Source organism: Momordica charantia, assembly GCF_013281855.1.
Source record: "Momordica charantia cultivar OHB3-1 chromosome 8 unlocalized genomic scaffold, Mcharantia_2.0 BLBB01000008.1, whole genome shotgun sequence".
Classification (NCBI taxonomy): Eukaryota; Viridiplantae; Streptophyta; class Magnoliopsida; order Cucurbitales; family Cucurbitaceae; genus Momordica; species Momordica charantia.
In genome coordinates this window covers 34,715,618-34,728,270 of record NW_028275166.1, presented here as the reverse complement: position 1 = coordinate 34,728,270, position 12,653 = coordinate 34,715,618, and the positions used below count along the sequence as shown (strand labels likewise).

General features: G+C 30.1%; 1 protein-coding gene across 1 annotated transcript; it reads left to right on the top strand.

Annotated features, from left to right (window-relative positions):
- Positions 1-8,456: 8,456 nt before the first annotated feature.
- Positions 8,457-12,463, top strand: LOC111021931 (2-oxoglutarate (2OG) and Fe(II)-dependent oxygenase superfamily protein). Its single transcript, XM_088127372.1, has 10 exons — positions 8,457-8,749; positions 8,866-9,094; positions 9,159-9,263; positions 9,342-9,393; positions 9,661-9,782; positions 9,870-9,970; positions 10,051-10,109; positions 10,385-10,441; positions 10,793-10,838; positions 11,580-12,463. The coding sequence occupies exons 1-10, from the start codon at positions 8,645-8,647 to the stop codon at positions 11,661-11,663; spliced, it is 960 nt and encodes a 319-aa protein (XP_087983498.1). The 5' UTR covers positions 8,457-8,644; the 3' UTR covers positions 11,664-12,463.
- The last annotated feature ends 190 nt before the right edge of the window (positions 12,464-12,653 follow it).

Below are 12,653 nucleotides of genomic sequence, written 5' to 3'. Positions count from 1 at the left end.
TGGTATTTTGCTTATTTTCTAGGATGTTCAATCAACATCTCCAAATTTGTTATACTAAAAAAAACTCAATCATTTTTAAATGTTTTAAATAGTCAAAGCAAGTATAGTTGTGCGATAATTGGTATATATCTCCACCAAAGTTGTGAGTTTAATCTCACACCCCACATGGCCATGTTGTATTAAGAAAAAAAGTTTTTACTAAAAACTAATAATTTATTACCCATTTATTTAAATTTTATCTACCCACCTATATATATTGAGAAATAAACTTATGACTCATTAATGCAATCGAATGAATGTGGGATCTACTCAAGGACCACTCATTAAGATATGATTAAAGATAAAAATTTTACAACGAAAATAGAGAAGATAGATAAGGAATAGAATTAAATTACAAAATGTGTTTGCCGACATAAACATAGTTCAAGTCGATCGAGACATTATCAATTTTTGTGTTTGAATCTTCTTGCCTAGCTAAAAAAGAATAAGAAAAAAAATATTTTTTTTTCTTCACGGAAAATAAGGAAATTGTATTAATTGTTGATTTGTTACATTGATTTTTCTACTATTTAAAGAAAAGAAAGGCCTATTAAGCTATGAAAAAGTCCTTGGATGGAAGATTTCGTTTTCCTTTTTTTATGTCCAAAAACTTTTTCAAATTATTGAAGGAATCCAACGTGTAAGCAATGTAATTGGCAAAGTTGGTCAAAGACAAACTTTGTCATAGCCAGCTTAGATGCATATAAAAATCAATCTTATATATTTAACGGATTACATTTATTTCGGTACGTTAATATTTTTATCGATATTTTAAAACATGTATTTTATATTGGTATAAAGAATGAATAGTTTCACAAAATATCAATAAAATAGTACCAATATTAACATAATATTATTTTTAACTTATTATTAATTCGGTGAAATGACTCATTTGTATAGTTAAACGCAAACCTCGCGTTTTTCAAGAAGAATAGTAATTGTTTTAAAATAAGAAACATGGAGACAAATGAATATGTTGATCTCAATAAAAGGAAGAAGTCGTTAGGAATGCCTGCTGACGTGTCGTATTTTCGTTAGCTTAATAAGGGGAACACTGGAGCATTTTTCTATTCTTGTTCTTTCTTTTTTTTTTTTCCTCCATTTGTTTTCCTAAAATAATGAAGAAATGGGGGTTGAATTTTATTTGTAAATGGTAAGTCCTCCAAATTATTAACTTAGTCTCCATATATGTTTGAGGTATTCTAGTATTTATCTAATATAAGTTTATTTAATCTTCGTTGTTAACATTAACATGATTATTAACAAAATATTGGCACGGTGATATAACTAATAAGATATATTTTTTATTTGAGTTTGTGTATAATGTGGCAAATACCTAGACAAACTAATAGACATGTTTCGCCTCAAGCGTTCCATTAGTGACAAAGGCTTATTATTAAGTAGATATATTATATCTAAAGTCTTCCAAATATATAAAAGAGGTTCATTACTGGGAGTTTTTTTTATCGAGGTATAGGAGCTTTAAACTTAATGAATAATATTGTTGTTGGCATAGTAGAGAGTTACAAGCTGACCCTTAAACGTGTGAGATAAGAACTCTAGATGAGATACGAGCGTCTTAAAATGAAAAGAGTCTTCTAATAAAAAACCAAATACATGTGATAGTTGAATCGATTTAAACTTGTTTACACGAAGATAGTTATTCTATAGTGTGAACTATGACACAAAATGATATTCGAGAATGAAATTAGATGTTCGAGACTTTTACAATCGATATGGATCTACCTCGTCCTACCATAAACAGGGGCATGTGTTGACATTTGTCCACTAAAATATATGGCTAGTTTTTCCTAATTCTCTCAACAAAAGTTTCTCTAAAACATGCAAGAAAAGTCTTCTTTAAGAAATGCAAGAAAAGTAAATAAGGAGATTAACACACTTTGAATTTGGCCCTCGTGAGAGAGAAGTAATGATATATAGTTGCTTTGTTTTATTGGATTGGAAGTGAAAACGACCCTATCAAGTTGTATACAATACAAAACATAACACGATACTACAATACAAAACATAACACGATACAACCTAGACAACGTGAAAAAATTTAATTCTTCACCTCACATATTGTACTAAAAAAAATCTTTAATTACAAGGAGAGAAGATTGTGGATTTCCTTTTCCAAATCCTTGCTTAAAATTTCATGGAGGATTAATTACGTTTACTAAATTGAAACTCTATTATTAACGAACTATTAAACAATTCATAGCTAGCTAGTTGATGATAGGATTGGATTCTTGAGGATATATATTCTTCGAGTCTGTTTGGTAAGGTTTTTGTTTTTTTGTTTCTCGTTTTCAAATTTTATTAAGAAATCTAAGCATTTAACTATTATTTATATTGTTTGTTTCTTATTTTTTAAGAAACATTTTCAAAATTGTATAGAAATTTTAGAAAGAATAAAAAAAAGTTTATTATTTCTTATTTTCATTTCCAATTTATTTCAAAACATATATAAAAATGTTGTTTTATCATTATTGAACATAGAATTGGGTTGGAGCCATGTAATTCTTTTTCTATATTATTATTATAAAAGAGGAAACAAAAATGAAACATCAAAACATTTCCAAACCGACCATATCAACTTCGCTAGAATTTCTAATTCTCATTCCCAACCCCAAAATTTCTAAATCAGTGAATAAGGCTTGGTTCCCATGAGAAAACTTTTGATTTCATGTCAAACCGAGCATAGCTCAAATAGTTAAAGCACACACCCCACATATTGTATCAAAATAATAATTATTATTTTTAATTATTTTTTTAAATAAATTAAGTAAATATATATGTATTACAATATATAATTAATAAACTTTTTTACTTTAAAATTATTATTTATATTATTTATTAGTTGAACCAATTAGTTTTAGAAAAGGTTTAGTATTTTATTTATAATTAATAAAAGGTAAAGAAATAATTTTAAAATTAATCAGGTACATAAAAGGTGGACGTGGAATAAAATTGGCACGGAATTTAACTTCGTCTCCTTGTTCCATCTCAAAATTAATTGACAATGAGAAGAACAAGCCATATATTTTATTAATCTTGTAATCTTGTTAAATTTTTTATCTTTTCGATATGAGATGCTTCATATTTGAAGTGGACTCATAGCTCGATTCTCCATATCTACCTCTGTAACTTTATTGTCGACATGAATATCCGTCCTACTACTTGTCCAGACCAGTAGACACTAAAGACAAATATCCATAATTCCTTTGCATAGATTGAGAGGGAGAGGAAGTTTGAAATTTTAGGTTGGGTAAGTCCAACAATAATAGCTGAATTTAGTGCTAATCAATTTTATTTACATATAATACCTAAATTAAAAAAGACCCCTTCGATAACATCAACCCTATCATCCAAAAAATAAGATCATATTTATGTTAAAAAAACATATTTAGAGTAAAGATTTAATCTCTATATTTAAATTAGTTACAATTAGATATTTGTTCCAGAATACGACGAGGTGGAGAGCTTAGTAATTAAAAAATGTTATATCTTTATATTATGTAATTTTTTCTATTTTTAATAGAACATACATAGTGGAGATTAAACTCACGACTCTTTAATTTGAGACATATATCAATTACCAATCTTACTTTTGATTGTATTATAGATTAGTATTTTGTTAAAAATAATCTAATAATTGTAGAAATATTACATCACATGATATTTATATTTTTTATAAAGATAAAAAATAATTACGGGCTACTATTTGTCAAATTTTTTATGGATATAAAATGAGGCGTGTAGTCCGTGGAACTCAACTCACAAATCTGAAATCACAGTTGAAGCTGTTGTATCTGCTCCATCTCCATAGTTAACCAAACCACTCTGTTTTTCTCTCTATGTAATGGCTGCCGTTGCTGTGTTGGCCGAGACGACAAGAAACTTAGCGGCGGCGTATCCAATGGAGCTTCTATTTGACCTGGACATGGTTCTCTCCGGCGACGACGACTTCGGTTGCTGCCACGTCACCGCGGCTAATTCCTCCGATTCTATTGTAGCGGATTTGCCGACGGTGGTGGCCGACGTTTGCGCCGTTTGCTTCGAGGATTTCCGGTCAGACGAGGGCGGAAAGCAAATCCCCTGCGGACACGTGTACCATGAGCCTTGCATCTCCTCCTGGCTCGCAGTCGCCGACTGCTGCCCCCTCTGCCGCCGCCGAGTGGAACCCCCTCCTCCTCCTTCCACTTCCATTCCCCACTAGATTTCAATTTTTTGTACACCTCTTTCTTCTGGTGATCAGGTTCGCCATCAAATCGTGTATAATCATAATTCTGATTTGCGACTCTTCGCCCATGTAAAATTAAATTAGACTGCAAAATTTTCCTTTAATCTCCGTTCTAAAATAGGTGTGTTGAGTTATGCTCACATCATTGGTATTAGATCGCAAATTTAACATAATAGAGATGAACAAGACGTCTCAAAAAGTATTACTAGGCCTAACATGATTTTTGCATTTTTGATTAATTATGACACTTACGTCTGGACAAAAATGGTTAATTTCTTTTGTGTGGAATATAAAATAGTAAATATAAGGATAAAGATTGAAAAATTTTAGATTAAAATGTTTAAAATATATTTTTTTTAATAGAGACTAGATGTTTGATGAATTCGAACTTATAAATTCTTGATCATGGAGGGACGTCAATTAGTGCCGAGCTAAACTTAGGTAACTTGTTGAAAATGTTTAATATTATTGCAATCGCATATTTTAAAAATTAGGAACTTGTGGACATAGCTCTAAGGACAGAGTTTAATTCTTTGATTTTACAAATTTAAAAGGATAAGGGCCCAAATTGAAATTTTAAATGTATTGTAATAACTTTTATTGTCGGGGTGTTTTTTGTAATTTTGTTTTGTTTTGTTTTTGTTTTTTGTTTTTTTTTTCTCTCTGTCTTGTCAAATAAAATTGATGTGTGTGGGGGCAACGTGTCACAATCAAGTGGGCAAGAATGTCAAGAGTGACTTGTATCCAAAATTGTATTATTGTGGCGGTGGCGGCCCCTTCAAGTTAGGGAAAAGGGCAAACTGAAAGAAGTTATTTTTTATCCAAAATTATTAATTTAAAATTATACATACTCGAGAGGTTCTAGAAAAATGAATGATTGAATTGTGTACCATTAATGGAGAGTATCTAGTGAATGATTATGAATCTTATCTTTATGATTTATCGGTTGTATAAATCCTATTTTTATATGTTAAAAGTAGTTTCAAAACACCAAATGTAATTTGTAAAATTAAAAAAAAAAATCATAGTCATTGATTAAGTTTTACTATTATTTTCAACATAATTGATGCCTGTTTTACACATCAATTTAAGCTAATTAACATAAAAGTTTGATTTATAAATTATAGAAGTGCTATTTGTAATTGTTATGAAAATAAAATATAATTAGGTGGCACGTTGGAGTAGGCGGTTGTGGTTAAAAGTTTTTAGACACATTTGAAATAATATAAATATACTAACGTTGTCTCGTCAAATCAAACATAATAATGATTGCAAATAGTAGAAAGAAAAACTTCTTATAAGGTTAATCAAATCAAGAAAGTACAAATCTAATATAAATACTCGGAAAACATAATTATAAATCTAATATAAATACTCAGAAAACATAATAATGATTGCAAATAGTGGAAAGAAAAACTTCTTATAAGTTTAATCAAATCAAGAAAGTATAAATCTAATATAAATACTAGGAAAAAGATATTCTTATAAATAGGTTGTTTTTATTTAAAAAGTTTACCTAGTTTATTAAAATGCGGTGATCATTTCTAGAGAACAATAACTATGGGCCTTGATACTACCACTTGGATCTGGAACCTTGATGTTGATGCTTACGATTTAATAACCATAACAATAATGAAACATAATTCAAAGATAGATTATCTTTTTGTTTTTGTAAATTATATTTTAAAATGAGTATGAAAAAATATTTTGTAAACAAGCAGTTTGCAAAAAATATGAAACAAAATACTAGCCTAGCTGTCTTTCCTCTCTATTTCACTTCAAGTTTGAAAAGATTCATTAACTAATATTTAATTAGTGAATGTGCCTTTTTTTTTAATATACATGGGATATTTTTACTCAATATTTTTTAAAATACATTATTTTGTAAAAAAAAAAGCTACAATAAAAATAACACAAATTCTAAAATTGTCAGTGGAAGAAAAATATTGTTAATGACAATTACATGCTGGAAAAATAAAGAGGAGAGAAATTCCACAATAATGATCCTTCGTTTGAATTTCTCCACACAAAAAAAAAAAAAAAAAAAAAAAAAAACCTTCATTTGATAGTTCAAGCTTACGTGTCCAATGTTATAGGAGTCGTATTCATTAGAAGATGAATTTGTAAGCCACTGGTTTATAAAAGAACATTCAATACATGTGACTTTTGTTGAAGGTATATTCCAAACATAACCCTACGGTTGTAATAATTTTCATTATTTTCAACAATGTAAGATAACCACAATTTTTATAAATAAAAGTAAACATATTTTGAAGAAGACTTTTGTAAATTTTTTGAAATTTCATTTTGAAAAGTATTTAGGTTAATAAATAAATAAGGTTTCCTTCAAGAGAAATTAATTTATGATGCATAATTCTAATACATGTGAACTTTACCAAGTTTAGATTCAAGGTTGTGATAACTTAGTTAGGGCGATCGACCTCACACACTAGTTTGTTGTGTCAAAATTAATATTTAGATCCAGGTGGTGTTGACAGCAATGATTATGTGTAATGCCTCAGGTCCAAGATTCGGACCAGGATTCAGAATTTGGATTTGGCTTTAATCGTCTCCGTATTTCCCTGCATCCCTTACGACCCGACTAGAAAGGAGGGGTACATGAATGAACTGATACCACATCCGAATGAGAGCGATCCTGAGACCATGAAAGCATGATTAAAAACAGACTTAAAAGAATTGATAGTTACTACCTATACTAACAAAGTACACCTTCCTTTTCGGTAACTCAATCGTAAGAACTCTAAAGTCGATTGAGTAACTTCCTAATTACTTTACTAGGAAACATGTGAGAACATATACGGATAGTCTACATTTTTCTAATATGTTATTTAAGGTTGGAGATTCTGAAGTATGTTGTCTCTTGCATAGAGAAAGGTATGTGAGCTCCATCTCACTCATGTCTGATGTAGACTTCATCCCATCATCACGTGGTTTTGTTTCGTTATTATGTTGTGAACATTTATTCACTTATAATGGTAATAATTTAATTAAATTACTTGACTATTCAAGTAACTTATGTTTGATTCAAAGACACAATATTTTAAAAATTATTAAATTGTGTATTTAAGTTAATTAATTGTTATTTTTGAAACAGTATTTAAATTAATCGATTGATACAAGCTAATAACACTTCTAAATAAGTTCTAATTTTAGAAATAATGTAAAGCACAATCGTTATTAAAAAAAATTAAATCGGTTCTTGATGCTCGTGGGTTGAAAAATTAGAATCCGTTGGGCTGAGCTACAACAGGCCCAATATTTCATGGAGAGCCACAAAACTTGAATACTTTTTCCTCAAAAAAAAAAAAAAAGAAAGAAAGAAAGAAAGAAAGAAAAAGGGAAAAAAAAAGAAAAAAAATTTGACGTCTATTATTATTTCTTTAATACAACATTTGGAGGCATGAATTTAAACTCAGATTTTTTTAAGTGGGAAATAAATACTTTGACGAATTGAACTTTGCTGATATTTCAAAACGTAATTATGTTTTATATTTTTTTTAATGATAAAGCTTTTATGTAATTTAAACTTAAATATGTTCTAAGTTAAATCTATGGATTTTGTCATTTGTTTAAAAAATTATCCTATCTTTTCAAAAATTTCAATATTATCCTTCACATTTTATTAACGTTCCTTCACATTTTATTAACGTTCTAAAAATATTATTTAAGTAAGTATCAGTTAATAATTTAAACGAAAAGGTTAAACAACACTTACAATTAATGTCATAATTTTGTCAAAATTTTTTCTTCATTTTATCAAGATAACTTGCTTTTCCGTTGTCGACTCAATTATACTTTAATTCCCTCTTTAAAAATTGATAGCTTCTTCCATATTTTTTTCTTTTCAAACTTAATCTAGACAACTCACGTTAATTATTATATTGTTTTAGATTTTGCAATGTGAATTTTTTGTTAAATTCTAATTAAACTTACATATTTTTAAAAAGTTTAGCAAAGATTGAAATTAGTATTAAAACTTTTGAAATAATAGGATGTTTTAGAAACAAATAAAAAGGTTTTGGAGTTTTTTTGTTTTTTTGTTTTTTTTGTTTTTTTGGTACTTTAGCCTAAAGTTTATACTCCACGGCCCACGCAAGTAGCGACTCATTACAATAATGTAATTGATTTAAAGATGCCCAACGCCGCTATAAATTTTGTTCTGTTTCAATTCGGTAATCATAAACCATGCCCCACAATTACAGATTACAATGCTCGATTACTTTTGAACTTTTTGCTCTCTTTTCTGTCAAATTGTTGTTCATTTCTGAAGATTTGATGTGGCATCTTCGTGAAACAATATAGCTTATCTATCAATTCAAGTTTACTTTCTCGGCGAACATGGAGATTCGGGCCGAAGATGATCCGGCTCCGAAATTTCTCGCTCTCAATCGTATCGACCTTTCGAGCTCAGATATTCATCAATCGGTTTCGTTACTCAAACAGGTAATCTTCAATTTGATAACGAAAGTAGTTGATATCTTCGATTTCGATTTTTGTTTCTACACAGAAATTGAAACCGAACTTTGTATACTGATTGAAGTAGCTCTTGATTCGTTCAGGCTTGTTTGGATACCGGATTCTTCTATGCTGTGAATCACGGAATCGCGGAGGAATTTATGGATGAGGTTTTTGCTCAGAGCAAAAAGCTTTTTAGTCTGCCGCTAAGCAATAAAATGAAGCTTCTGAGAAACGAGAAGCATAGAGGCTACACTCCTACACTCAAGTATGTTTTCTGCAATTCGCAATTCGTCTATGAGCACTGCAAAGAGAAATTAAAATTGCTGCACAGTTTTCTTCCTCAAATGCTTGGAATTTGATATTCTCAATTGTATATTGTTGTCTATTTAAGTAGGAGATTACAAGGAGGGGTATTACATAGGAATCGAGGAGAAGATTCCTGGAGATGATCCAGATGGAGAAAGGCCATTTTATGGTCCAAATATTTGGCCTGCAGAAGGTATCCCCTCAAAAACAAAGCAAAAAAAATGTACATGTATATTGGCTTTCGCTCAATATGTTTTTTTTGGTCTTTTAGATTTGTTACCTGGCTGGAGGGAGATCATGGAGAAGTTTCATACACAAGCACTGTATGTTATCGTTCTGGTGATTAGACAAATTTATTTAAATAGAGTTGTTATTCCAGTCTGCAAAGCGTCCGATCAATGGTAATAAGAGTTCTGCCAATCCCTCGTCTTGATTTATTAATATTTAGTTTAGGCACCCATATTTGATAAAAAAAAGTTGTGAGTTATAATCCCCACTCACATATTCAGCGTTTTCTTCTTGGCATAACCCAATAGATCAATTAAAAAATATTTATATCTTGATTTCTTTTATAAAAAATGTGAAATCAGAGAGGTTGCTAGAGCAATCTCAAGGATCATTGCTCTTGCGCTTGATCTTGAGATTGATTTTTTTGACAAGCCAGAAATGCTTGGTGAGCCAATTGCAGTCTTGCGCCTACTACACTATGAAGGTGTGAAACGAACATTTTTCTTCACTCTTGGTTCTGTGGCATATTATGGCTATATATAAATCATAAACTGTCCTGTTTCTGCATCAGCCCAAATTTCTGAACCCTCAAAAGGAATATTTGGAGCTGGAGCTCATTCAGACTATGGTTTAATCACACTCTTGGCGACAGACGAGAACCTCGGTCTCCAAGTAAGCAATTCCATTGTGTTCTCATCATCAGCATGCCATATGATTTGATTAGCCATTGAAAGTATTTGCAATTAGAACAGATTTGCAAGGACAAAGATGCTAAACCTCAGATATGGGAATATGTAGCACCACTCAAAGGGTGAGTTCTATGGAATTATTATGAACTAGTTGATCATATGCTTGATGATATCATTTTCATTTAGTATTCTTGCATGTATAAAGTTTGAAAAGACGATCATGAAAATGGCACAGAGTTGTTCAGTGTGCATCATAGATTATACTCGTGTTCTAAAATTCCACTCCAGAGTTTAAAAAATGACAAAAATACAGAGAAGGAAGCTATTTTTAGATGAGCAAACAAAAAATATTGTGTTTTTCTGGCTTCATGATTTCGGTCTGTATGGTATTTAACAGGGCGTTTGTGGTGAACCTTGGAGACATGCTGGAGCGATGGAGCAACTGCATATTCAAGTAAGATACAAAAATTTTCAACCTTTCATTTGTCTATTTGTCATTAACATTTAATCCAGATGTATGTTGAAGCATGATGAACTTTCAAATGTGATATTCTCTCAGATTTTATGAACTGATCATATGCTTTAAATTGTTTTTCAATATGCAATAATGATGTATTTATTTGCCTTCCCTAATACCTTCAAGAATCTTGAATGAGACTATATGAGTTGTTGCTTTTATTTGCATTCAATGTTACAATGAAAGTTGTAAATATTTAATTAGTCATACTTCACTTGAGCATCTTTTAAATATTTGTTTTTGGATGTAACATAACCTAACTCTTTTTCTTCTTATGTTCGATCTCAGGTCCACATTACACAGAGTTCTGGTGAATGGTCAAGATAGATATTCTGTAAGCCTTGCAAAACTTTGCAAAACTATTTAGTTCATCAATAACGGAGTCGTCTCCTCTCCTCAAAGAATAATACTTAGATACCTATCAATCAGCATCCATCTTTATGTTAACTAGGAATAGCAAAAAAACCCACATGACCCGTCGAGTCGGAAATCCCCGATTAAACTAGTGACGGGGTCAAATCGGGGATCCTAATCGGGGTCCCCGACGGGGATGGGGAGATCTCCTCACCTCGTCCCCGCTCTGTTTAATATTTTATTAATTTTTATTTTATATATATAAAATAATATTAATATATATTATTTTTTATAAATACTTTTTTATTTTTTTAAATATTGTAGTTGTATTTAATTAAATTTTACGTTATTCCATAAAAAAATGTTATATTTTCTAAAGAATTAAAATATTTATAAATTTTTTTAAAAAAAGATAAAATACAAATAAAAAAAAATCGGGGAATCCCAATCCCGTCCCCGCTCCGTTGCCATCCCTAATACCAACCATCGATAAAAATTTGATAGTTTTTTAGTTTTTTTAAGAGAAATCTGTTTCTCAATCTTATCTATCAAATAAAAATTTAATGGTAAATAGCAAAAAAATGGGAGCTGATTGGTCAAGCGATTTTCAAATATACAAAAAAGAAGAGAAAAACCATTGTCTATTAGTAGCAACGGTGCATGTTACATGAAATTCCTCTGAATATTGATTGTAAGATTTTTATTTTTTTTATGAGAGCAGATTGCATATTTTGTGGAACCTAGTCATGATTGTCTTGTGGAATGTTTGCCAACTTGCAAGTCAGAGAAAAACCCTCCCAAGTAAGTAGATATTTTGTGTAAAATTTAGTTTACCTCCTTTTGTTTTGTTCTTCATTTCATTCCATTGTTTCTGTTTCATGGAGGCATAATAATATTCCTCTTAATCTCTTTCTTTAATTTATAATTTGAGAATTTTTACTAAAAAAATATATACTCCTCTGTTGCAAACCAACTCGATCCTCCCTACGCTCAGTTTCTATTTTAAATTTGGCTTAGTTTCCTTCCTCTTCTTTCCTTTAATTTTATCTATTAAAATATTAAATTTATTCAAACTTATCAAGCTTTGAAATTTTACAGTTATGTTTACACATCTTAGTCACCTCTCCCTTCAAGATTTATTGCCTTGAACTACAACATTTTCGTAAATGAACATTGAAAATAATATTCTAAGTTTTCTTTCTTTTTCTTATGACAATATTCTATTGTTAGGTTTCCTCCGATTCTATGCAAGACATATTTAAGTCAGCGTTACCAAGAAACTCATGTTGATCTAAATACATACAGAAAGGATCAAGAATAAAAGTTGATAGAAATGTTATGAAAATAGTAATGCTAGTAAAGTAATATGATACATAATAAAGTCACTTGTAAATGCCCAAGTCTAACAGGGACAGGCAGACGGTGGATGGCTGAGGAAGATAGACCAAAACTCCACACCGGATTCAAGGGCTGTAGTTACTTATATAAAATGTAAGTAATTTTCAAGTGATCTCTATTCTCTAATGTCTGTAATAGATTTCATTGATCTCTTTAGGGAGAAATCAATATTTACTAATATATTTCATCGAAATTGTTGTTCTTTAATATTTTAAATATGTGGAAACTTTTTGGTTTAAAAGTTGTATCTTTCTTGTTTTCTTTGAGTGTATTATAATAGATGACAAAATTTGTTGATTGTCTTCTACACAAAAACATTAGTTTCTACTAATCTTGGTCACAATTTTTTAATAGTTTTAAAAATAAAATATTTCTCAAAATGCTATGAGTTTTTTTA

What these genes read in the sequence shown, in the direction of transcription:
- LOC111021931 (XM_088127372.1), top strand. Translation starts at nt 8,645, where the DNA reads ATGGAGATTCGGGCCGAAGATGATCCGGCTCCGAAATTTCTCGCTCTC. An exon ending in AAATATTTGGCCTGCAGAAG is followed by an intron (nt 9,264 to 9,341) that starts GTATCCCCTCAA and finishes TTGGTCTTTTAG; the next exon opens with ATTTGTTACCTGGCTGGAGG. An exon ending in TGGAGCAACTGCATATTCAA is followed by an intron (nt 10,442 to 10,792) that starts GTAAGATACAAA and finishes GTTCGATCTCAG; the next exon opens with GTCCACATTACACAGAGTTC.